This window comes from Numida meleagris, chromosome Z (genome assembly GCF_002078875.1).
Source record: "Numida meleagris isolate 19003 breed g44 Domestic line chromosome Z, NumMel1.0, whole genome shotgun sequence".
NCBI lineage: Eukaryota > Metazoa > Chordata > Aves > Galliformes > Numididae > Numida > Numida meleagris.
The window spans coordinates 10,516,825-10,539,776 of NC_034438.1; the positions used below are offsets into that span (position 1 = coordinate 10,516,825).

General features: G+C 40.6%; 1 protein-coding gene across 1 annotated transcript; it reads right to left on the reverse strand.

The window, feature by feature from the left end:
• AMACR (alpha-methylacyl-CoA racemase) lies at positions 477-21,820 on the reverse strand. Its single transcript, XM_021381182.1, has 5 exons — positions 21,348-21,820; positions 15,371-15,514; positions 13,072-13,232; positions 8,850-9,036; positions 477-1,504 (listed from the first exon to the last, which is right to left on the reverse strand). Exons 1-5 carry the CDS (start codon positions 21,595-21,597, stop codon positions 1,095-1,097), a joined length of 1,152 nt encoding a protein of 383 aa, XP_021236857.1. The 5' UTR covers positions 21,598-21,820; the 3' UTR covers positions 477-1,094.

Below are 22,952 nucleotides of genomic sequence, written 5' to 3' on the forward strand. Positions count from 1 at the left end.
TCATCAAAGTAAATGAAAAACTTAAAATGCTTTTGATAATTGTTAACTAATCTGTCAAGGTCTACTAGATAATTCTTGCTTCCATGCGGGTGTTTGTGCAATAGAACGTAAAAGGGGTTTTTTTGTATAGTAGTAATGCAGACATTTTGCCATGACACATGTAAAATAAAGTATATCTCAGCTTTGGAAGTCCTCACAAGCAAAAGGCTTCAGCAAGATTAAAAAATGACAAAATATTAAAAAAACAACACTTTGTGTCAAAATTCTTGACATGCTGGACTAAAGAAGATTCTATTTAAAGCCATAACTAATTATTTTAAATATATATATTTGTGTTGAAAGAGCAAAGAATGTTTCAAATTACTAATTTTGAAGGAAATGACTAGCACTACAGTATAACCTTTGTTTAAAACCTGTGCAACTACCTGTGCCTTTCATTTTTCCAGAAAGAAAGTAAAGAATCAACATTTGGCAGATATTTTATAATGAGGAATTTATTTCTGAAATGATTTTTCAGGCAAACTAGGAAGCCGAATGTAATACAATCAGGAGACCGTTTTAACAAAATGTAGACAGAATATTAAATACAATTACTTCATCATAATAACTCTGCAGCAACACAATTATTCGAATCATTGTTTTGGTATGATAAGGCAAATCAACCAATATGGTAAGATAAAAATCCCCTTTAATCTATGAGTAAAAAATCAACTACTTAGTAAGCACGTAACTGTATTTTAAGGAGAGTATTGCCTTCAAGTAATTATGGCATACATTACAAAGGAACAGCTTAACTATGAGTTAAAAGAACTGAAAGTTTCACAGGATATACCATTTAAAAAATATTTTGAGGACTTACATCTGCTTACTATGACAAATAGTGTAGAACTTCAGAACACATCTTTGGTGTCACTGTAGACCACAAACCATCCTGGTATGCAGACACAGAACTCCCACTGTTTTCCACTAAATTTAAAACTTCATTTAAAACATTCATTTAAAAGAAACAGCACAATAATATTCAGTTGTCATGTAATTCAATACATAAAATCTTACTGCATTAGCCCAAAGTTCATCTGATTTGCACCGTCAGATTATAGATTAGCTTTTAGTTTGTTGGATTCTATTACTTTATCAGAATAAAGTTTAGCAATCTCTTGCTGAGTAAACCCATATTCTAGAAGTATCTCTTCTGTGTGCTCGCCTATAAAAGGATCTCTTTTAAACGATGGAACAGCAGGGGTCCTTGAAAGAAGAGGAGCAGGTCTAGGACTTATCTCTTCCTGATCACTTTTGATAAAAGAACTCCTTTGTTTGTTATGCTGATGTAAGGGAGCATCATCAAAGGATAAAACAGGGGTCACACAGGCATCAGTTCCATCAAATATACTGCACCATTCACTTTGTGTCTTCTGTGCAAAGATGGATGCAAACTTTTTCTTCATTTCAGGCCAGTCAGAGAAACTCAACTGACTGGGAAGTTTATCTGAATCCAGCCCAAGACCTGAAAGGAGAAAAGCAGAACAGCTTAGCTTAGACAAAGTGCTGTCCCTAATTAAGTATGTTTCTCAGTATGCTATTATTTTGCAGGCTGTCCAACGCAGCACAGCATACTAACTAAAAAAAAACTCACTGGGATTTTGACAACATAGGTCATGGAGAAGAACAATAAAATGTTACATGATTTCCAATTAGAGTAAACAGTATCAGCTGCAGCCTTTTAACTAAATTCATATAACAGATGCTCGTTCTCATAAACACTTCCTAAGAGCAGTAGCTGCCTAGCAGCTGCACTTTGTCCTGGAAACATTTTCTGGAATAGGTACTGGGCTATCTACTGGCTGGTACAGAACTCTGCTGAATGGGTTAAGGGTTGCAACAATGTACTTATGGCGCAGAAGCTGTTTAGAGTCCAAAATCATAGGGTATTTCCATGCTAGAAATGATAAGACAGTGAGGATGGATATGCTCAGGCTCAAAGTGGATGAGATAGGTTGGCTGCAGGTGGCTACAGGCTAACTGACCTGCTTCTCGGACCCACTCAGTCCAAATGGGCTCCAGCAGCATCTGCTGCTCTCATCTCTTCAGCAAACTTCCCAGGTTCAGATTCTTCTGCTTCTGCTCTTAAACCAACACCTGCTACACTCCCTAACTGCTTAAGGACCCAGCTTCCCCGAAGGTCAGTGACATGGGCTATCTAGGTATGGAATACACATATCCCTTCTGAGACACAGAATTTTGATATGTAGGCTTTGTACTGAACATCTTCTGAACTAAGGGGTCCTAGGCCCTTTTCCCAACTAGGCATCATTTCCTTTCTCAGTGTGGAGTTCAGATCTCTCCTTTGCAGCAGTTTCCCATCTCTAATTCTGTTCTCATGGATTCTGCTCTCTGCACTCCATGCTCAACCTTGAAGGAGATGGAAGAACTGTTAAAATTTCTTCTAAGTTACCCTCAAAAAAGAAATAGGAAACAAGAGACATAATTAACCCGTATTTCCAAGTAGGAGACGGTATAAACAGCCTATATCAAACAGCATTCAGAATTGGCACATAGAAGGTTGTCCAAATTATCACATCTTGAAATTTAGTAGCTTCAATGAAGCAGACAAAATCCAGAAATCAGGTACAGGAGAGAAGTTAATCTCAGAAATTAAGAAAGGTTTGAGAACAATTACAGCATAATGCTTTAAAACAAACAAAAAGGGAGCTTCTTGGAAAACTGCTCTATGCAAAAGACAGAGGAAATGTGGAGCTCTGCAAAATTTTAGTTTCAAGCTTTTCTTCTTACACCTTTTGATACAGGTGCTATCAGAAGAATGATCTGATTTGCAACTGTTGACAAGCTTTTCTAATAGATGCCTGTTTGCATGTAGCGTTTACACAGAACTCTCGTCTTCAGTTGCAGATAGCTAGAAAAAAAACACCTTTTCTGTATCTTCCACTATTTCTACAACTTAATTATCACTGAAAGGAGTCAAAATGCAGCTAAGTGAAACATAAAGGAGAAGACACCTTCTTTCTTATTCCATAGAATCTCCACCACATGCATTTCTTGGACCTCATAGTTGCCTCCAAATTATAAAGTTCTCATAATATGAAATGGTGCCACTCACAAAATTCTTAAACAGTGATTTTAAAATGAACACATGCTTCAAAATCTTACTTTGATACTGCAAAATACAGCACAGAAAACTGCTAATCTCCAGACAGAGAAATATAGTCTTGCAGTAGTTCACATTTAGAAGAAAATCAAGACAGCCAAAGGCAGAATAATAATCTTCCCATCACATTAGAGATTCCCAAGAATATGTCCTTATGTACTATTACACGATAAGGCTTTGTCCTTATCAAGTCATGAGGTCACATGTACCTTAGATAACTAAAATTAGAGTCTATTATTCCTAGCTATTCATATCATCTTCATAAAAAAGATGAACTACTCACAGTGGTTAAGTATCCATAATTTAATTGAACCTAATGACCCTTACAAAATGGAGTTGATTATTTAACTGAGAAATGAGCAGTAAGAGCCAGTTTACTTAATGACTAGGAGATGACTTAAATTTACCTTCCACAACAGGTAAAGTTAAGTAACAGTATACTACCTGAGACTCCATCCCAATGCCTGAAATTATGTCAAATGGAAACACTGTCTGCTTAGCACCAATATGCTTATTAATTTTGTTTTTCGTTCTACCATTCAATCCAATATGAATAACGATCTACCATTATCCTATTACACAATTATGTCTGGAGATTGTGCCAGATGGAAAGTTGGCTGAATTTAACCACACATGCTCTAGTAAAATAGAACAATATGCAGAACCTAGAATTTAATATTACATGCTCATTTTCCAAGGACCACTGAAGACCACAACTTTAAATAGTATGAACTGACAACATTTAAGCACCAAAGCCTCTCATTTTCCAGCTTGTGCTAACCATTTGTGGTGCAGATGAAGAGAATTGCAGCAGGAACAAATGAGTCAACAAGGAAACAATTACACAGCACAGAATTGCTTGGGCTACCGCAAAATAACATATTTCACCCAATATAATCAAAAGCAAAATATCCTTTACACAGAGTATCTGGTAGAGCAATCAGGGCTTCCAAGCCCTTCTTGTTCAATTTTCATCTGAAGATTTTTTTTAAAAAAAGCCTAATAGCCTACCCGGTACACCTTTGACATAATGTTTTTTTTTAAAAAAAAGAAAAATTAAGTCTCCTTACAGTGCCATTTTTTCCATCCTTTTAAATAGAAGACACACACTGTAGTAAAAGGTTTATTAAACACATGTGATTGTTTCTGCTTTTCCTATCAACGTAAATTTATACAAAGTTCACTTTATATAGTAAAGTTCATAGAATCATAGAACAGCTTGGGTTGGAAGGGACCCCAAGGATCATCAAGTTCCAATCCCCCTGCCACAGGCAGGGCAAATTTCAAGCTTCTTGCATGATACATGAACTTTGTGTTCTGCATGCCTCTCCTAGCTTGGCTACAGCAATACTAACCTCATACTGCTAAAGATCAAGAGAAACTTGCAGAACAAATTTACAGGTCAGCTGGAGGACATTCCAACTCTTTTTATCTAAATACTGAGACTTAACATTAGTAGCACATGTACCTTACACCAGGTTTCTTGTAAAATGCAAAGGCAATTTCATTATTTCACTGACTTCATAGTAATAAAATTAATATAAGCAAAAGGATTACAGGATATTTGAGAACAGGAAAAGGTCTATAGTGAAATCAGAATTCAACTCATGATAGTGAAGCTATTACAGCAATTATTTACCATATCTATTTTATACAGCTTCAGTCTCTCATATAACCAACTTATTTTTTAATTTTATAAACTCGTGGTAAGAAAAAATCTAATTTTTCCTGCTGAACACAATCCACGAAAGCCAACATTCTTCTCAAACCAAGATGTATTTTCTTTAACTTAGTAAGTCTCCCTCTGAAGATCCTTAAGAAAGAACTTTCCTCACCATTTCATTAACTGCACTCAGTTCCAGTACTGGGCTCCTAATTCTGAAGTGAACCCTAAGCCAAAAGACAGTTTTGCTTCTGCTTACCAGAATTCTCAGGGCAGTGACAACTCCTTCAGAAATTACGTTCTCTGCTCACTTTTGCAATCTTTAAATTTCCAACTAATACTTTCACAAAATCCCTATCCTTGTGTTCTCATTACAAAAGAATGGCAAAAGTAACCTCTTCTCTGAGTATGGACAGAGACATATAAAGAGGCTTTAGATTTTATCTGGAACAGCACCAGCAGAACTGACCAGAATTATGGGGAAAAAAAGAATTATGAAACAAAATTATGGAAACTGTAACTGGAACATACTATTTTAAAGCTACTTCAAAGCAGAGAGTTAATGCCTTGAACAGACGACTCAGCCTAAGTCAAAGCTCCTTGGGTTTGTGAAATAGAAATACAGTTCTCACAAGCTGCTTTCTCTTCCCTGTAACATCCAAAAGCTTAAATTCTGAACTGAATTTCTGTAACAGATATCCCAGAAAGGAAAAAAATTCCAAGAGCCACAAGACGAATCATCTGTTCTAATTCAGTACACAATTGCTTTAGAAAGCTTGCAAGCAGAGCTACTGAAGGGGGTAATTATTCCTATGTGAAAGTCTCAGCAATTCATAATATGCACATGAATACAGTGAGGAAAGACAACTTATTTTAAATACAGCGTTGTGAAAAAATATTAGTTCAGTCTCACTTTTTACAGAACACAGAAAGAAAATCAGTGACTAGAAATGAGAAAAAAATGTAATTAAAGGCAAAAAACAGTATTTCCTTAGAAGACTGCAGTCTGTATACTGAATTTTTGAAAGAAGCAAACAGAAAACACGTGCAGTTGTGATTATACATTTCAGACTTAGAATTTGGATACTTAGAACCAATGATAGGACAAGGGGCAATGGGTGCAAGCTGGAACACAGGAGGTTCCACATAAATTGGAGAAAAAACTTCTTAACATTAAGGGTAACAGAACACTGGAACAGGCTGCCCAGAGAGGTTGTGGGGTCTCCTCCTCCGGAGACATTCAAAACCCGCCTGGATGCGTTCCTGTGTGACCTAATAGAGGTGATCCTGCTCTGGCAGGGGGATTAGACTACATGATCTTTCTAGGTCCCTTTCAATCCCTGACATTCTGTGATTCTGTGATTTCATAATTTCCATCTCAGTACACAGGTATTTTATAGCTGAAATAACTTTTGAAACTTCAGCTGTTAAAATCAAACAATTTCTACACATTTTAAGCAAACAGAATATTTTCAAGCATGAAAATAAAGTTGTTGAATGTGGATGCTCCAGCATAGGCAGATGAATTTATAGTTGTTGCTCCAAATTTATGCTATAAACTTCTCAGAAATCACAAAGAGGAAAAGAGATTTTAGCAATTTCCTCAGGAAATTGAATCTAGGTAAGACAGAAAGTAGTCAGTGATCATGATACTTTGTGTGAACACTGGATTCATCCATCACAGCAACCTTCTAAGATAACATGACTGGTTTGCTGACAGACAAAAGCCTAAGACTTCATCCTGGAGCAATAATCAGCACAGGATGCCGGGACGTTCAACAAAGGTTCTCTGAGAAAGAGTGACAAACCAACACCTGACTCCGTTAAAGAATTTACTTCCTCTAGTAACAACTATGGATTCTATTCCACTTCTGCAACTTAATCTCCTGAGAAGAATAAAACTTTGCAGCCATGAGTACTGCCGGCTGGTATTTGACCACTTCAAGCCAAACCTGTGGGTACTTGAAGATGCAGATTTATTCTTTTTTTCTTTCCGTTGCATTTAATATGGGCATTCTCCCTACAGACATGTACTAGAATTCCAATTCCCTACCTTCCAAAAGAGGAGGTTAAACTTTACTTCAATACAATTTTATACTTATTTTTCATCTCCAATTCTTTCTTGCAAGCGGAAAAAGATTCCAGGGGTTGGATGGAAATAGCTTCTCCAAGAACTGCAGTGTGAAATAAACAACTGTCTCTTTCAAGAAAGAGTAACACAGAAATTGAGCTCAAAGACAGACAAGATAGTCTCAGGATAACGAGAAACAGGAGTACCACTATCTTCAGCCTGGAACATGGATCTTCCAAACTTGGCATCTATGTGGGTGCAGCACATAGTGCTAGACATGTCAGTGAGTTACTTCAGCAGCCTGCCATATGCATTTCACATATCAACATGCAGCAATTTTGATAAACAGCCCTTTTCAGCCACATAGAACATGGCCACTTGGGGATCCCACTCACCAAAGGCATGTCCCATCTTACAATCCCATACCTTCATGTCATCTTGTTTTAACTGCACTCCTGAGTTTCAAAAACTCCTAAAAAGTGCAGGTCCTCGCACTGACTACACTCTTGTTAGCACAGCGCAGCTGACTGAGGCAGAGCTGGCAGTAACTGCCTGTGAGAAGGTACTCACTCCACAACAGATGGAATCATCAGCGGAGAGACACTGAATAAGGTACTATCATCCTCACTCAGCAAAGATTTACCACATTTAGGTCATTTGTACAAAAAAGTAGTATACATAACACTGTCTGAAAATATCTGCTTCAGCTATATCTTATGTTGGTACTCCTCATTAAACAAAATTAAAATTAGATTGACAACTTTTGATATATTTCATACTCAGAACACTGGAAACAGAAAATATATACCAAATTATTTTGGGAAGTAAAATTTAATTTCATTAATGCCATAAATAAACAAAATTAAAACATTACAGCATGTTTTAAGCTCATGCAATAATGATTCTGCATAGAATTACAGAATATCATGAGTTGGAAGGGACCCACAAGGATCACCGAGCCCAACTCTCAGCTCCACACAGCACCATCCAAATTCAAATCCTATCTCTGAGAGTGCTGTGCAAACGCTCTCTGAGCTCCATCAGCCCAGTGCCCTGCCCGCTGCCTGGGCAGCCTGTTCCATGTCCACTGCCCTCTGGGCAGAGCCTTTCCCTAACACCCAGCCCTCCCCTGTCACAGCTCCATGCCGTTCCCTCAGGCCCTGTCGCTGTCACAGAGAGCAGAGCTCAGCGCTGCCCTCTGCTCCTTGTGAGGAGCTGCAGCCGCCATGAGGCCTCCCCTCAGCCTGCTCTGTGCTGGGCCCAGCGCAGCCAGGGCCCTCAGCCACACCCCCTCACACACCTTGCCCTTCAGAGCCTCACCATCTTTGTAGCACTCCCCTAGACACTTTCTCATCATTTAATATAGTTTTTATGTTTTTTCTAATTTATCAAACAGTAAACTGAATTTTATAATCATATTTCAAAAATCTTGATTTAAATGTAGAAATAACATCCTTAGCTGGACACACACACTGAAATTCTGTGACAGAAATTAATTCAAAAAGCTTTTTTTTAAAATATTGTTGTCAACGAGCATTTCCTTCTAAAATAATTTCAAGCCTCTTTAAAAAATTTATAGCAGAAATAACTGAAATTGCTTGCAATTTTATTTGCGGTATTAAAGAATTAAGTCTTCTTTTAAAGTGTATTCACTTCCCATTGAATAAAATGGTTCTGAAAAACAGTTCATTAGTACTTAAACCAAGCCACATCATGGACTACCACTGCTGAAATTCCAGAAGAAAAGTTCTAATTTAAATGTAGTATCTGAGGATAACATGAAAGGATAAAAACTAGAGAAATCAATTCCTAGAGGAAGAAAGTCTTCTGCTACCATACTATCCACTTGGTTTCAATAAGCGTTTGGCTTTTACAAGGAAATCAACATAACTAACTTCATGTCATTCAATAATGCATTGCTGTTGAGAAAAAAACTACTCCAGGCTACTCACCCTTTATTAACTGGTCATAGAACTGAGGCTCAATAGCACCAACAGCCATGAATTTTCCATCAGAGGTCTTGTAGGTTTCATAAAATGGTGCACCACTGTCTAGTAGGTTCTCACCTCGTGGTCTGTTCCAGAGTCCTAAATTTTGTGATTTCCACAGAAAAGAACTTATATATGCTATTCCTTCTACCTTAAAGATACACAGAAAAACAAAACAACAGCTTCAGTAAATCATTAGTGATTTTATATCCACTAGGAGAGAACATGAAGTAATTTTAGTTGAAAGAATAAACTTCTTGCCTCTACAGAACATTGTATACCATCAAGTGTTCTATCCCTACACATCTATATAAATAAGCATATAAATATATACCAATAAGCATAAATCCTTCAAGTATCAGTTTTTCTGTATTTTAATACATGTATTTATACTTACGTATATAAAATATATAAAATATATAAAAACATACATTTCCGAACATTATATTTTCTTGAATTTATTGATTATACTGCTATTTTTAGAAAAAAAAAACTGGAAGGAAATTGAAGGTTAAAACTTTCTTATAACATGAAAGCTGGAAAGCTCATCTGGATCCCTAAGTTAAAAAAAACATATTTTCCCACTCTTGTCACTGAGAAGTATAGCACAATACCAAAGTAACCTTTGAATAGGGAACTGTCTCATGAATACAGCACTAGAAAACATGGTTAATCCTGTCTTTTGATTTCTCCTTAAAATTTTGGTTATGCAGAGCATAACTAGTTGAAAATTCAGGTTGTTCAGCTTTTATGAAGTTACTTGTTCCCATCTTTCCAAGCAAAACCATACTCTACAGTTTTGCTCGCCAGCAGACTAATTTCTTCCAACTGCATTAGAAAAATAGTAAGAGAAGATGTGACAGTAATAGGACATGACCAGAAACATTTGAATGGAAAAGTGAAAAACCTGAGCTGTGTAATGATCTAGTCAGCACTCATATCTCTGTAGTAACACAAGGAGCTTGAAAGGCAAAATAGGATTCATTTGGTTTTACTGAAGTTTTTTTTTTAAGATGTTCTCATCAGCACTCTGTATGTATTTTATATACATATTATATATATTATGCAATAAATATGTATATAATACATATCTAATATGTACATAATATACAATAAGTATATAATAATGTATGATGTATATGCATCTATTAGATCAGCATTATATATGACTGTAAAGAGAAATGCAGTATGGTCTCAAAACGTAGAAATTTCAGTGAGTTTGAGACAAGATTCCTCAAGCTGTGTGCTAAAGAGGATTATGTAAACATCATTACTAAAATTAGATGATGTCATATTTTAACTTTACATGTACCAAAATAAAAAGCCACCAATTCTTCATATATATTAATTTCTACCCTTTAAAACAAGAATTTAAACTATGTATATCTTTGAAGTATGCAGTCATGAAGGCTTCTTCATTTAGCATGTATTGCTTGGCCTCTTCCTCAAGTTCCTGCCACAAATACAGAAATATTTTTTGCCCTACTTGTAATATGATGAAGTTAACTTTCTCATAAAAAAATACTATGTACCATCATCTGCATGTTTGCAAAATGACTGCAAAGATATCAAAATGGGGCTTGCTTCATTGATCATCTTATCTAGCAATGCTCATTTTAACAAAAAATTACAGAAAAAACCACTGCAAATAAGGATAATAACAAGTGAGGATAATACCAGAATAAGCTCTAACTACAAGTTAGATTTTGGTTCCAAAAATTTTTCAGAACTACTGACAATATCTATTCACAGTATTACCTGCCCAGGAGATATAATAAAATAGCACTACTATTTTGGACTGACATATAGATTTCAGAAATACCCCTATCTGGGGAACTGGACAGCTAGCTTCTGCATGAAGTCTGCTGCACTTCAGAGACAAAAGCGTCTAACATCCTCAACAAATCTCCAAAGGCAGGCTGAAATTACACCACATACACACATTAATGTGGTCACTTTCTTTTAAAACATAAAAAGGATAACATGGGAAGACTTCACTTTAGCCCAAGTGTACAGTGATTATCATAATTGTTTGGCATTTCACTTAATGATTTCCTAATGCTAAAAGCATTAACAGCCTCTGAAGGAGGGACAAGAATCCAGAGGCACAATTCCCCTGGATGACCTCTGTCAGCTCCATGAGTCTTCTGTTCCCTCTGCAGAATGAAACAGTTCAAATAAAGCTGAGAATAAACCCACACCAACCTAACTTCTATCCTCGTGACTGAGGAACTCTTCTAGGATGTGGGAGTTTTGCTTTTGAACATCTCCAAAGACCTGGAACCTCAGCCTTCTGTCAGACAGCTAAATGCTCTCGCCATGGGACTATTATGCAAGTGATCATTATCATCATCTTTTCCTGTGGCTGTCTTTCCACAAGGAGCGAGTCATGCGTGATCAGATGCCTACCAACAGCTGTAGACGCTGTGTCTAAATTTCAAGTGACCCTAAAGTGTTGCTCTAACTCACATGTGTGAGGATGCAGAAGCATCATTGTGGCTACCATACTACCTTGTGGCATCCACCCTGCATCATACTCAGCATGTGGGAACTATCGTGCTCACTGTACTGAAATCTATGATCCGTATAGTCAATGAGATGAGACAATACATGAAGCTGTTCAGACCAGTTACTTCATTCTTCTGAGGTAAGCAGTTGACACATTTTTCTACAATCAAAAAATATCCCACATTCCATTCCCAGTGAGCCAGAGATCTCATAAAGACATCAGTGGACTTGCACTGACTTGACTCACAGAAAATTGTTTTAGTAACTTAAAGTACCAATAGTGAAGATGAAGTAATACTCCAAACAGTTGAACTAGATGGCCTCTGAAGGTCCCCTCCAACTGAAACATTCTACTCTGAAATGCAAGAAGTATTTTAAGTATTTGAAGACTTGCCATATCTTTTCATAAAAGACGCAAATCCTCTCAATTTTCCTTTGCAGGCCATGTTTTTTACACTCACAATCATTTTTGTTGTGTTCCCTGGACCTCCTCAAATTAGTCAATGTTTTGTGAAGGACAATGTCCAGTGTCAGAAAAAGTATTTTCCTGAGGCTTTAGAAATACTGATTAGACTGTAAGAATTAAGAAACCTTGGTGGCTCTATTTCCTGTTTATACATCCCAATACAATGTGTATGTGTTTTGCAACAACATTACATTGTTGACTCATGTTCAGCTTGTGACTACTATAAACCTCCAGGATGATAATTCAGCCTATTTGTGCAGCTAATTGTTTCTGCTTTAGAAAATTACAGAGCAGAGGTCTCAATGAATTTCAGCCAACTTTTTTTCAGGTCATCTCTCCAATTTGTAAAAGTCAGTTTCAATTCAAATCCTGGCATCCAACATGCTTGCAGTTCTTCCCACATCCACATCCTCTGTGAATTTACTAAACACAATCCCTTGCCTTAATTAGAAAAAAGAACCCCACAAACAAAATCAGAGAGAAGGAAAGTGAAAGAGAGAAGGGAGGAGGGGGGGGGAGGCAGTACACATGCAGATAATACAGATTTCAAGAATTAATGCAAATATATACTTTTTCTACATGTGTAAATGGGTGGCCTTGCACTTAAAAATTCTACAGTATTAAGTATTAAGCAATCAAAAAATTTGCCTTTATTTTACAGCACATTAATACAAAGCACTTGAAACTAATTTCTCAGCAATGATATATGGCTGTGTAATCTTTCTAGGGAACACTGCTTCTCATAAGACACGATCCACACCAAATTTACAAGCAGTTTTATCTAGGACAAAATTAATGCAAATATTTTATTAGGATCATTATTTTTGCTGTAATGTATTAGTTATTTATTGCATACCCTATTTCAATTTCCATACATCAAAGTTATTCACCAAACGTACACAGCTAACAGTTTTTGAAGAAGGTAGACTGCTAGAAGAAAAATAGGGAAAGGCACTGGAGAAGAGCCTGCAGTATGTCCCCTATGTTTTAAGGATGTCATGGTAACAGTGACCTGTGAAAACAGCCTGCAGGTAGAAAAATAGCTATTTTATGAGATTATTTACTTTCCCATTCCAAGTTCTCAACTTTAAACCTTAGTCAGTAGCTCCAACTTCCTCCTTTTAAGAGATTTAGCGTAGGAAAAAAAGAAACCAAATATCTTAACAGACAAATCCAACGACTCTTCCACCTCTTCCCAAAGACAAGACTTACCATACTTGCATCAACAACCTGCCCTTTGCCAGATATGGTACGTTCATAAAGGGCTATAATAATGCCCAGTGCACATATCACACCTCCACCAGCAAAATCAGCTAGAAGATTTAAAGGTGCATATGGATTTTCACCTTTTCTACCCAGCTTTGACAGCACACCTGAAACAGAGCAATCAAAGCAAACATACGCATTAAAAACTGATGTTTATAATTTAAGTTTCATTCTTTTCAATCTATGCAGACAAATGCAGGCCAAAGCAAACTTCTCCCAATGGCTTTCTGACTCATCTCCAGCCATGTCTTAGCAAATAGTTACTCTGTCATTCACAAAATAACAGGATATGTGAAATATCAGTGAAGATATATCTAAATACATAAATTAACAAAGAAGTTAGTATCTCATAGATAAATCACTGACCATCTGGCTATATAGGTACAATATTTCATAGAAAATTAACTTGTATGCAATAGTTCTATATTAATACTTTTACATGCATAGAACCCCCCCCAAAAAAAAATCAGTAGGCATTATGAACATTCCTCAGAGCAACAGTAGTAAATTTTTCTTGTTTGAAGCTTTTAAAGTAAGAATGCAGATTTACAATCTTCAGTGCATATAACCCATGAATTAACAATCCTAACAACAGATTTCACACTGATATCCCCACTTCTGTTCTACTCTCCCACTAGAACTATCTTTGAAAAACAGGCTGTGTATCAGAGGAATGGATGAATAACATACAAAGGTAACCCCTGACTGCATGCAACGGGCACTAGGAACCTATGTTTATGCCAGACATCATGCAGAAAATGAAAGAGGATAGAGTAAAGGCTAGACAAGTTTATTTCAGTCAGAGCTCTGAACCTGTCAGCATTTTTCTGACATCCTGAACAGCCTTCTTACTGTCACTTCATTCTTCATAGCTCCCATGTAGGTCCCTTTGGGTAAATAAAACTCTGCATATGGTCACGTCTGTCCTAAGCCTTTAGCCTAAGGCCTGAGATTCATAACAAACATTGTCAAAATTTCCTGAGAACTGTGTGATTCTGCAGCAGAATTTAGTTGGATAATGTTTTAACTCAATTCCTAAGTACAGACAACAGACTGCATTGTGTAAGTAATTCTGCAAAGCTTGTGGTGCAAACATAAAGCAACATCACTGACTGAAATCTCACTTTCAACAGTCCTAAGGTTCTCAGTCATCATCACATTAGCCTACTTATTTAAAGAAAGCCAGAGCTCATCAGGAAATTACCCATTACGTGATATCTCGTTTTTTAGGACAGATATCTTTCTAATACTTATTTCCTTAAAGTTGGCAGAAGCCAAGAATTTTTTGGCCCATTTTCTCTCCTCCCTCATACACTTGGAGAAGCAGCAGAAACAGAAGCAGTGAGAACAGCAGTAAATAAGGCCATGCCAGACAGCACTGATGGTGCACTGATTGCTACCATCAGAGTTGGGTAATTTTGTTGTCTGATATTGCATACCTGTAGAATTATGATACTTGAAATCAGCATTCTGTCCACAATACAATAGTATAAGAAAACAGCACTACAGATAAAAGCACATTATTTTAAACTTCCTTTCTCTTCACTTGATATCAATACAGATACTTAGAGAAGAAAAGCAGAGGATGCTCAAATGGCTTAGGCTGCCTAGTTTTCCCTTACTTTACTTTAAAGCAGATGCTCACAAATACACACAAAATAATCCACAGACCTTTGGGGATTATAATCAGATTTTCTAAGAGAAAAGCCCTGAAGAAAGACAAAAATGCATAAAAACTTCTGTCCTTTCTATAAAGAGAAAAATCTTATTCAGATAAAATAATACAAAGGAAGGAAAAAACTGTACAGTCTGAGAAGTCATGCTGGTCCAGCCTAACAGCTCACTGCTGCTGCCAAAAAGAACTGTCCAGTCCAGCCAGTGTTTCATCCTTTCTTATACCAGCATTTTATATTTCTCAGACCTCTTAATGAACTGTTTCATCTCAATTTCCTGCCAGAAAAACATTCTCTTTTTACTTAGTTAGTTTTTGACTTGTTAGTGAGCTGAGTCAGTTTCCCAAGGGGTTAAGCAAGCACCAGAGCTGACTGGAGAAATGAGCAGGGAGCACCACAAGGAGAAAGAAATCCTCCTTTTATTGATGGGTATGCTTTAGATCTGGTCAGTTGTTTCATCACACTGCATCAGAGGTTACCTGAGCTATCTGCAAAGAACTTCCCAGTGAAATCTTGAGTCTTGACTTAGAAGAAAAATAACACTTCATTCAACAGAAAATTTTACAGCCTACCTGATAAAGCCACATAATTGATGTCGTGACCTGCAGACTTGGCATATTTTCCTGTCTGACCAAATCCAGTAAGTCTAGCATAGATGAGTCTGGGGTTCTCATGCAGAAGGACCTCTGGACCAAGACCAAGTTTTTCCATGACACCTTAACGAGACAAAGCACAGAATCCTAATTCACATTTATGTTTAATAATATAGGTGATTGAATGTTTAATCATAAAACAACTGAAATTAACTGCAATTTCTGAAATAATATATTCTAAATCACTGTTCATATTAAAACATTAACAGTCAGAATGTCACAAATTACCAGCACACTGCATACATTTTGAATGCAAGCCAATTAAGTGGAAATTAAGGCTTAGGGTCATTTCTTATTTTTCTGCTTTGTTTTTGGTTTTGTTTTCAAAAAGCAGGCCAACAGCTTGCTCTACTCTATAGTAGAAAGTTACCAAAGGCAGGCATGACTTTAAAACAGTTCCCCTCAAAAAAGAGCAGACTCTTACATTTTCCACACCTAAATGTTATGAGATTGCTTCCACTTTTCCAGTGAAATATTATTGGATATATATTGGATATATTGAAATCCAATATACTGAAATATATCCACTAGAATATCCACTGGAATATCCAATATTCCAGTGAAATATAGGAGGGGAGCGGAGGGGAGGGGATGGGAGGGGAGGGGAGCGGAATATTCCAATTGAATATTCTCCTCATCACATTAGCCTCTCAGTACAACATGCATTCCTGTCTCTTTTAACTCACTAATGCAAATGCACCATGCCACTATATATTCCACAAACTATTTGCAATAATTACGCAAGAAAAGTGTTCTTTTCTAATACAGAGAAAAAGGAACTTTTAGAAATCAATGAATTATAGGCTTGATCAGCATGGGTTTATAGTAATCAAGCCTAAATTTTTGATCTTGCATTCTAAAATAATGGATTTAAAAGAAGCAGACTCAAGTTGCAAATAAATACAGATTTTTATTGGCTCAGTGCTTTCTGGTCAGACTATAAGCTATTATCCGCACTCAGACTGCAGGGAGATTCAGTTTGGAGAGGAAGGGATTTATTCCCCATAGAATCACAGAATCACCGAGGTTGGAAAAGAGCTCCAAGATCACCTACCATTCACCTACCACCAGTATTTCCCCACTAAACCATGTCCCTTAGTACAACATTTAAATGTTTCTTGAACACCTCCAGGGACGGTGGGTGACACAGTCACTTCCCTGGGCAGCCCATTTCAGTGCCTGACCACTACGTGAAGAAGAAATTTTTCCAACTATGCAACCTGAATCTCCCCTGGCTCAACTTCTGGCCACTCCCTCTAGTCCTATCGCTAGTTATGTGGGAGAAGAGGCCAACCCGCACCTTGCCACAACCTCCCTTCAGTTAGCTGTAGAGAGCGATAAGGTCTCCCCTGAGTGTCTTTCAGAGTAAACAATCCCAGCTTCCTCAGCCACTCCCCTCAAGACTTGTATTCCAGACCCCTCAGCAGCTTTGCTGCCCTTCTCTGGACATGCTTCAAGGCTTCTACAACTGTCTTGTAGTGAGGGGCCCAAAACTGAACACAGTACTTGAGGTGCAGCCTCACAAAAGCTGAGCACTGGCGGACGATAACCTCCCCGCTCCTGCTGGCAACACTATTTCTGATACAAGCCAGGATGCCACTGGCCTTCGAGGCCACCTGGGCACACTGCTGGCTCATGTTTAGTCGAACACTGATAAGCACCTCTGGGTCCATTTCTTTCACACTGTCTTCCAGCCACTATGACCCAGGACTGTAGTATTGTCTGGGCTTGTTGTGGACAAAGTGCAGGACCTAGCACTTGGTCTTGTTGAGTGATGTAAACTACATCACTGAAGAAGAAGAGATGGCTACTAGTTGTAGGTATTTCTTCCCTACAGGGAACTGAATGTCCAACATGCTGAGGAGGCCCTCTTCTTAGAGAAGTCTGCTGTCTTCCCGGGGCTCAGGATGTCACCAGGAAACTACCCAGCCTGGTATGGCTGCCAGACCACAACTCCTTACTGCTTTTCCATATAGGGAGACATGAAGCAGCTACACGTGGGTCAAGGGCTATCAAATGGGACTTCAAGGTCTTGGGACAATGGCTAAATGAACTGAATGCACCGATCATCTATTCTTCTCTGCCTCCTGTATTGGGTAAGGACATGGAAACAAATAAATGGATCTTATCTTTAAACACCTGGTTTCATGGCAGATGCCGCTGCCAGAACTTTGGTTTTTTGGAAAACCAAATGGCCTACATGGGAATGAGTTTGTAGCTACCAGATGGAGGGTGTAGGGATGGGGTCAGGAAAGCCAAGGCCTCACTTGAACTAAACTTAGTAAGGGATGCCAAAAAGAACAAAGGCTTCTACAGGAATCTCAGCCAGAAAAGGAAAGTCCAGGAGGGTGTACCCCTCTAGTCTTGCCTACCAGACAAGCTGGTAAAACAGTAACAACAAGGAGAAGGCTGAGGTACTTAACAACTTTTTTGCCTCGGTCTTCTCTGATAACTGCCCGCCACACAGCCCTCAAATTTTTGGTTTGGTAGGAGGGGATTGGGAAAGCAACATCCTTCCCACTGTAAGCAAAGATCAGGTTTGTGAGCACCTGAGGAACCTGAACAACCACAAGTCTATGGGTCCTGATGAGATGCATCCTAGAGTCCTGAAGGAATGAGCTGATGTAGTCTCCAAGCCACCCTCAATGATATTTGAAAAGTCATGACAATCAGGTGAAGTCCCTGGTGACTGGAAAAAAAGTAACATCACACCCATTTTTTAAAAGGGTAAAAAGGATGACCCCGGGAAGACTGACCTGTCAGTCTTACCTCTCTGCCGAGGAAGATCATGGAGTGGATCCTCCTGGAAGCTATGCTAAGGCACACAGAAGGCAGTGAGATGAATAGGGGGAACCAGCATGGCTTCACCAAGGGCAAATCCTACTTGACCAACCTTAGTGGCCTTCTATGACGGTGCCACTGCATCAATGGACAGGGGAAGAGCCACTGATGTCACCTATCTGGACTTCAGTAAGGGCTTTGACACGGTATCCCACAACATCCTTCTCCCCAAATTGGAATGATAAGGATTTGATGGGTGGACTTTTCGATGAAGAACTGTCTGCATGATCAAGCTGAGAGTGGTGGCCAATAGCTCCATGTCTGGATGGAGATCAGTGACAAGTGGTGTGCCCAGAAGTTGGTGCTGGGATCGATACTCTTTAATATCTTCATCAATTACAATAACAGTGGGGTCGAGTGCACCCTCAGCAAGTTTGCTGATGACAACTAGCTGTGGGGCACAATCAACAGAGGGATGGGATGACATCCAGAGGGACCTAGACAGGCTTGAGCAGGTGAACCTCATGAGGTTCAACAAATCCAAATGCAAGACCTTACACCTGGGTTAAGGCAACCTTCACTACCATAACAAGCTGGGAGATGAAAGGATTGAGAGCATGAAAAAGCCCTGAGGGTACTGGTGGATGGGAAGCTGGACATGAGCCAGCAATGTGCCTTTGCAGCCCAGAAAGCCAAACATATCCTAGGCTGCATCCAAAGCAGTGCAGCCAGCAGGGTGAAGGAGGTGATCCTGCCCCTCTACTCTGCACTGGTGAGGACCCACCTGGGTCTCATTACAGGAGAGACACAGACCTGCTGGAGTGTGTCCAGAGGAGGGCCACAAAAATTATTCAAGGAATGGAACACCTCTGCTACAAGGACAGGCTGAAAGAGCTGAGCCTGCTCAGCCTGGAGAAGAGAAGGCTGCAAGGTGACCAGATAGCAGCCTTTCAGTATCTAAAGGGGAGCTACAAGAAAGAAGGGGACAGACTCTTTTTCAGGGTCTGTGGTGATAGAATAAGGGGAACTGGCTACAGTCTTAAAGAGGGTAGATGTAGGTTGGATATAAGGAAAAAGTCTTTTACAGTGTGGGTGGTGAGGCACTGGAACAGGTTGCCCAGAGATGTGATTGATGCCCCGTCCCTGGAGACTTTCAAGGTGAGGCTGGATAAGGCCTTGGGCAACTAGATCTAGCTAGGGATGTCCCTGTCCTTCATTGCAGAGGAGTTGGACTAGATGATCATTAAAGGTCCCTTCCAACACTAAGGATTCTGTGATTCTATGAACTTCATCCTTAACGGCCTCATCCCAGTTCCAGCCTGTCCAGATCGCTCTGTAGGGCTTTCCTTCCCCCAGGCAGATCGACACTTCCTCCCAGCTTGGTGTCATCTGCAAACTTACTGAGGGTCTACTCAATCCCCTTGTCCAGGTCATCAGTAAAGACAGTAAACAGGACAGCTCCCAGTACTGACATAATTGATATGCCCGTTCTACTCCAGAACCTACTACTGCAACTTGTTTCATAGATTGTTCACAGAATTACTACATCTTCAAGTTCCTTAAGATCTACATCTCTTGTATCACCAGCACTGCAAATATTTAACATTATGGAGAAAGGTGTGATATTTGGTACCACAATTCTACAAACGCAAACCTATTCTGAAAATCAAGGTCCATCTCATTACCAAGAGGAAATGAAAGAAAAATTCAGCCTTCCTAAAGATGAAAGTTTTTGGGATTCATGACCATAGCTTAAAATAGGAACAGAGGACAGAATCTTCACACAAGCTTCAGGACTGGCTTGCATAAAAACTTCTTTCAATTGAAAGAATTATTGATAGAACCAAATATACTCCACCCATAAATTCACTTATTTGACAACAAAGGTATGGTACTGGCTCAGAATATACGGTCAAAGTCAAAAGCTACTTTCTGCTGAATCTCCCACTATTATAAGAGCAAGATTTTCAAGTACCAGTGAGGACTGGCTGTTCAACAATCACTGTGCCACAAGATCACTGTCTGAAGGTCAATGTACACGTGTGCCTAAAGAAATTCTCTGGCCATTCGGGCCCTCCTCATCTCTTCGGTTCACATTAGCTCTGTGCTGGATCACAGATATACCTCCTATAGTTTTAGGCCCATAAACCTTAATGTCTAGTTATGGAATTGCCTGCATCTCCAGATAATCAGTATCATAGAATCGTTTGAGTTGAAAGGGATTCATAAAGGTCACATAGTCTAACTCTCCTGCAATGAACATCTGCAGCTAGATCAGGGTGCTCAGAGCCTGCTCCAGTCTCACCTTGAAAGTTGGGGCATCCACCACATCTCTGGGCAACCTGTTCCAGCACCTCACCACCCTTACAGTAAAGAACTTCTGTATATCCAAAATAAATCTCCCCTGTGTTAGTTTGAAGTCATTTCCCCTTGTCCTATCACAACAGACCCTGCTGAAGAGTCTGTCCCCTTCTTTAGTGCAGCCCTTATTTACATACTGCAAGGCCACTATCCGGTCACCTCAGAACCTTCTCCTCTTCAGGCTGAACAGCCCGATCTCCCTCATTCTGTCCTCATAGGGGATATGCTTCATCCCTTGGAACGAGAAATTCTTAAAGTTAAAACAGGGTTTATGAATGAATAAAGCACCTCACACACATCTGCTGCCTGCAGAGGAATCATAAGCTCCAAGGCTGCCTACAATGTTAAACTCACAAGTGTGAGCAGGGCTGACAGTCACTGCTGTCCGCGCTCACACACGCACTCTCCTCTCAGACGCACGGGTGGTGCCCAGCACCATTTGCTCAGCCTGCCCCAGGTAGTGAGGCAAGGCCTGGAGGAGCACAGTTTCTCCCTTTGGTGCAGCTGGGCTGATGGATTCCACACATCCCTGTCTGTCCCACAGACCTTTCTCACCCAGCCACAGGAAATAAACTCCCAGAAGCTGTTCCCACTTCTCCTGTACACATCTAAAAAGCCACAAACTGAGGGAACGCCTTCAGCACTGCACCCGCCCGCTCCCGCACACAGAGCGGCCGCCGTGGAGCTGCCCCGAGCAAAGCTCCCGAAGCACAGCCCTCAAACCCCCCAACCCGGGCCTCCACCGCCGCCTCACCGTGGCGGAAGGGCTCGATCAGCACGTCCGACCCACTGCACAGCCGCCTCAGGGCCGCCGCGCCCGGGGGCCGCTTGAGGTCGAGCGCCAAGGAGCGCTTGCCGCGGCCCTGCACGTCGGTGGCTACGGCGGAGCGGGGGGCCCGGTCCACCCGCACCACCCGGGCCCCGAAGTCGGCGAGGATCATGCCGCAGAGCGGCGCCGGCGCCAGGCCCGCTAGCTCCAGCACCCGCAGCCCGCTCAGCGCCATAGCGAGGCCGCCGCCTGCCGAGCGCCGAGAGATCGATCCTCGAACGGCCGCAGCGGGCCCTGGCAGCCCCGGCGGGGAGCGGGCAGTGCCACCCCCTCAGGTCTTTCGAGTCGGTCCCTCATCGGTGGGGGCCCGTGCACCACCGTGAGCCCCGCCGTCTCCTGAGCAGCGGGTTTCCCGCTCACGCCGTTGGCTTTCGGTGAGGCTGAGGCTCGCGGATGTGCTTTCCCTTCTGGATCAGGGTCAGGCAAACAGCGAGGAATGTGAAAATCAACGGTTTACGGAAAAACTGGGGTGGTGATGTTTTACAGGGCTCAGCTAGTCGTCTTTCCTTGCTTTCTGAAGCTGCTGTGGAGCGTTCATGAGAGCACAAACCCACACGTTCCTCAGCCTCCCCGTGCCATACCCCAGGATATTAGTAGATGAGCTGATAAAAACCTTTTTTTTTTCTCCCACCAGATTTGCCCTTTAGCTGGTCCTTATCTGGTCCTGCTACTGCTGCTGTAATCTCCGCAGGAGAGGCAGTGCCCACAGACATCTTAACCACTTAGCAGATTGCCTTCACCAGATCACAGAATCACAGAGTAGTTTGAGTTGGAAGGGAGCCTTAGAGGCCATCCAGTCCAACTCCCCAGCAATGAATGGGAACATCTGCAGCTAGGTCAGGGTGCTCAGAGCCTGCTGCAGTCTCACCTTGAATGTCTTCAGGGATGGGGCACCCACCACCTCTCTGGGCAACCTGTTCCAGTGCCTCACCACCCTTACATTAAAAAAAGTTTTGTATATCCAATCTGAATCTCCCCTCTGTTAGTTTGAAGCCATTGCCCCTTGTCCTATCACAACAGATCTGCTGAAGAGTCTGTCCCCTTCTTTCGTGCAGCCCTTATTTAGATACAGACAGGCTGCTCTCAGGTCTCCCCAGAGCCTTCTCCAGGCTGAACAGCCCCACCTCTCTCAGCCTGTCCTCCAGATAATGTGGTCAAGATGGGGCTGTCACAGCTGTTTATAGCAAGTATGTCACTGAGATTTTTAATAAATAAAAATTTTAACAAAGATTTTAGGGCTCACAGCTTGCCCACCTGGAGCCATCAGCTCAGTAGTGCCACAAAGGGAAGATTTTCACTGTGGGGGCCATCAGTGCAGCCCTTCGCCCATCAAGAGCATTGTGGAGCTTAAGCCAGAAATGTCTCCTCTCTTACACAGAGACACAGAATGGCTTGGGTTGGAAGGAACCTTAACAGACATCTAGCTCAAACCCTCGCTGTGGGTAGGGACACCTCCCACTTGACTATGTTGCCCAAAGCCCCATTGTACCTGGCCTTGAACACCTCCAGGGAGGGGGCATCCACAGCTTT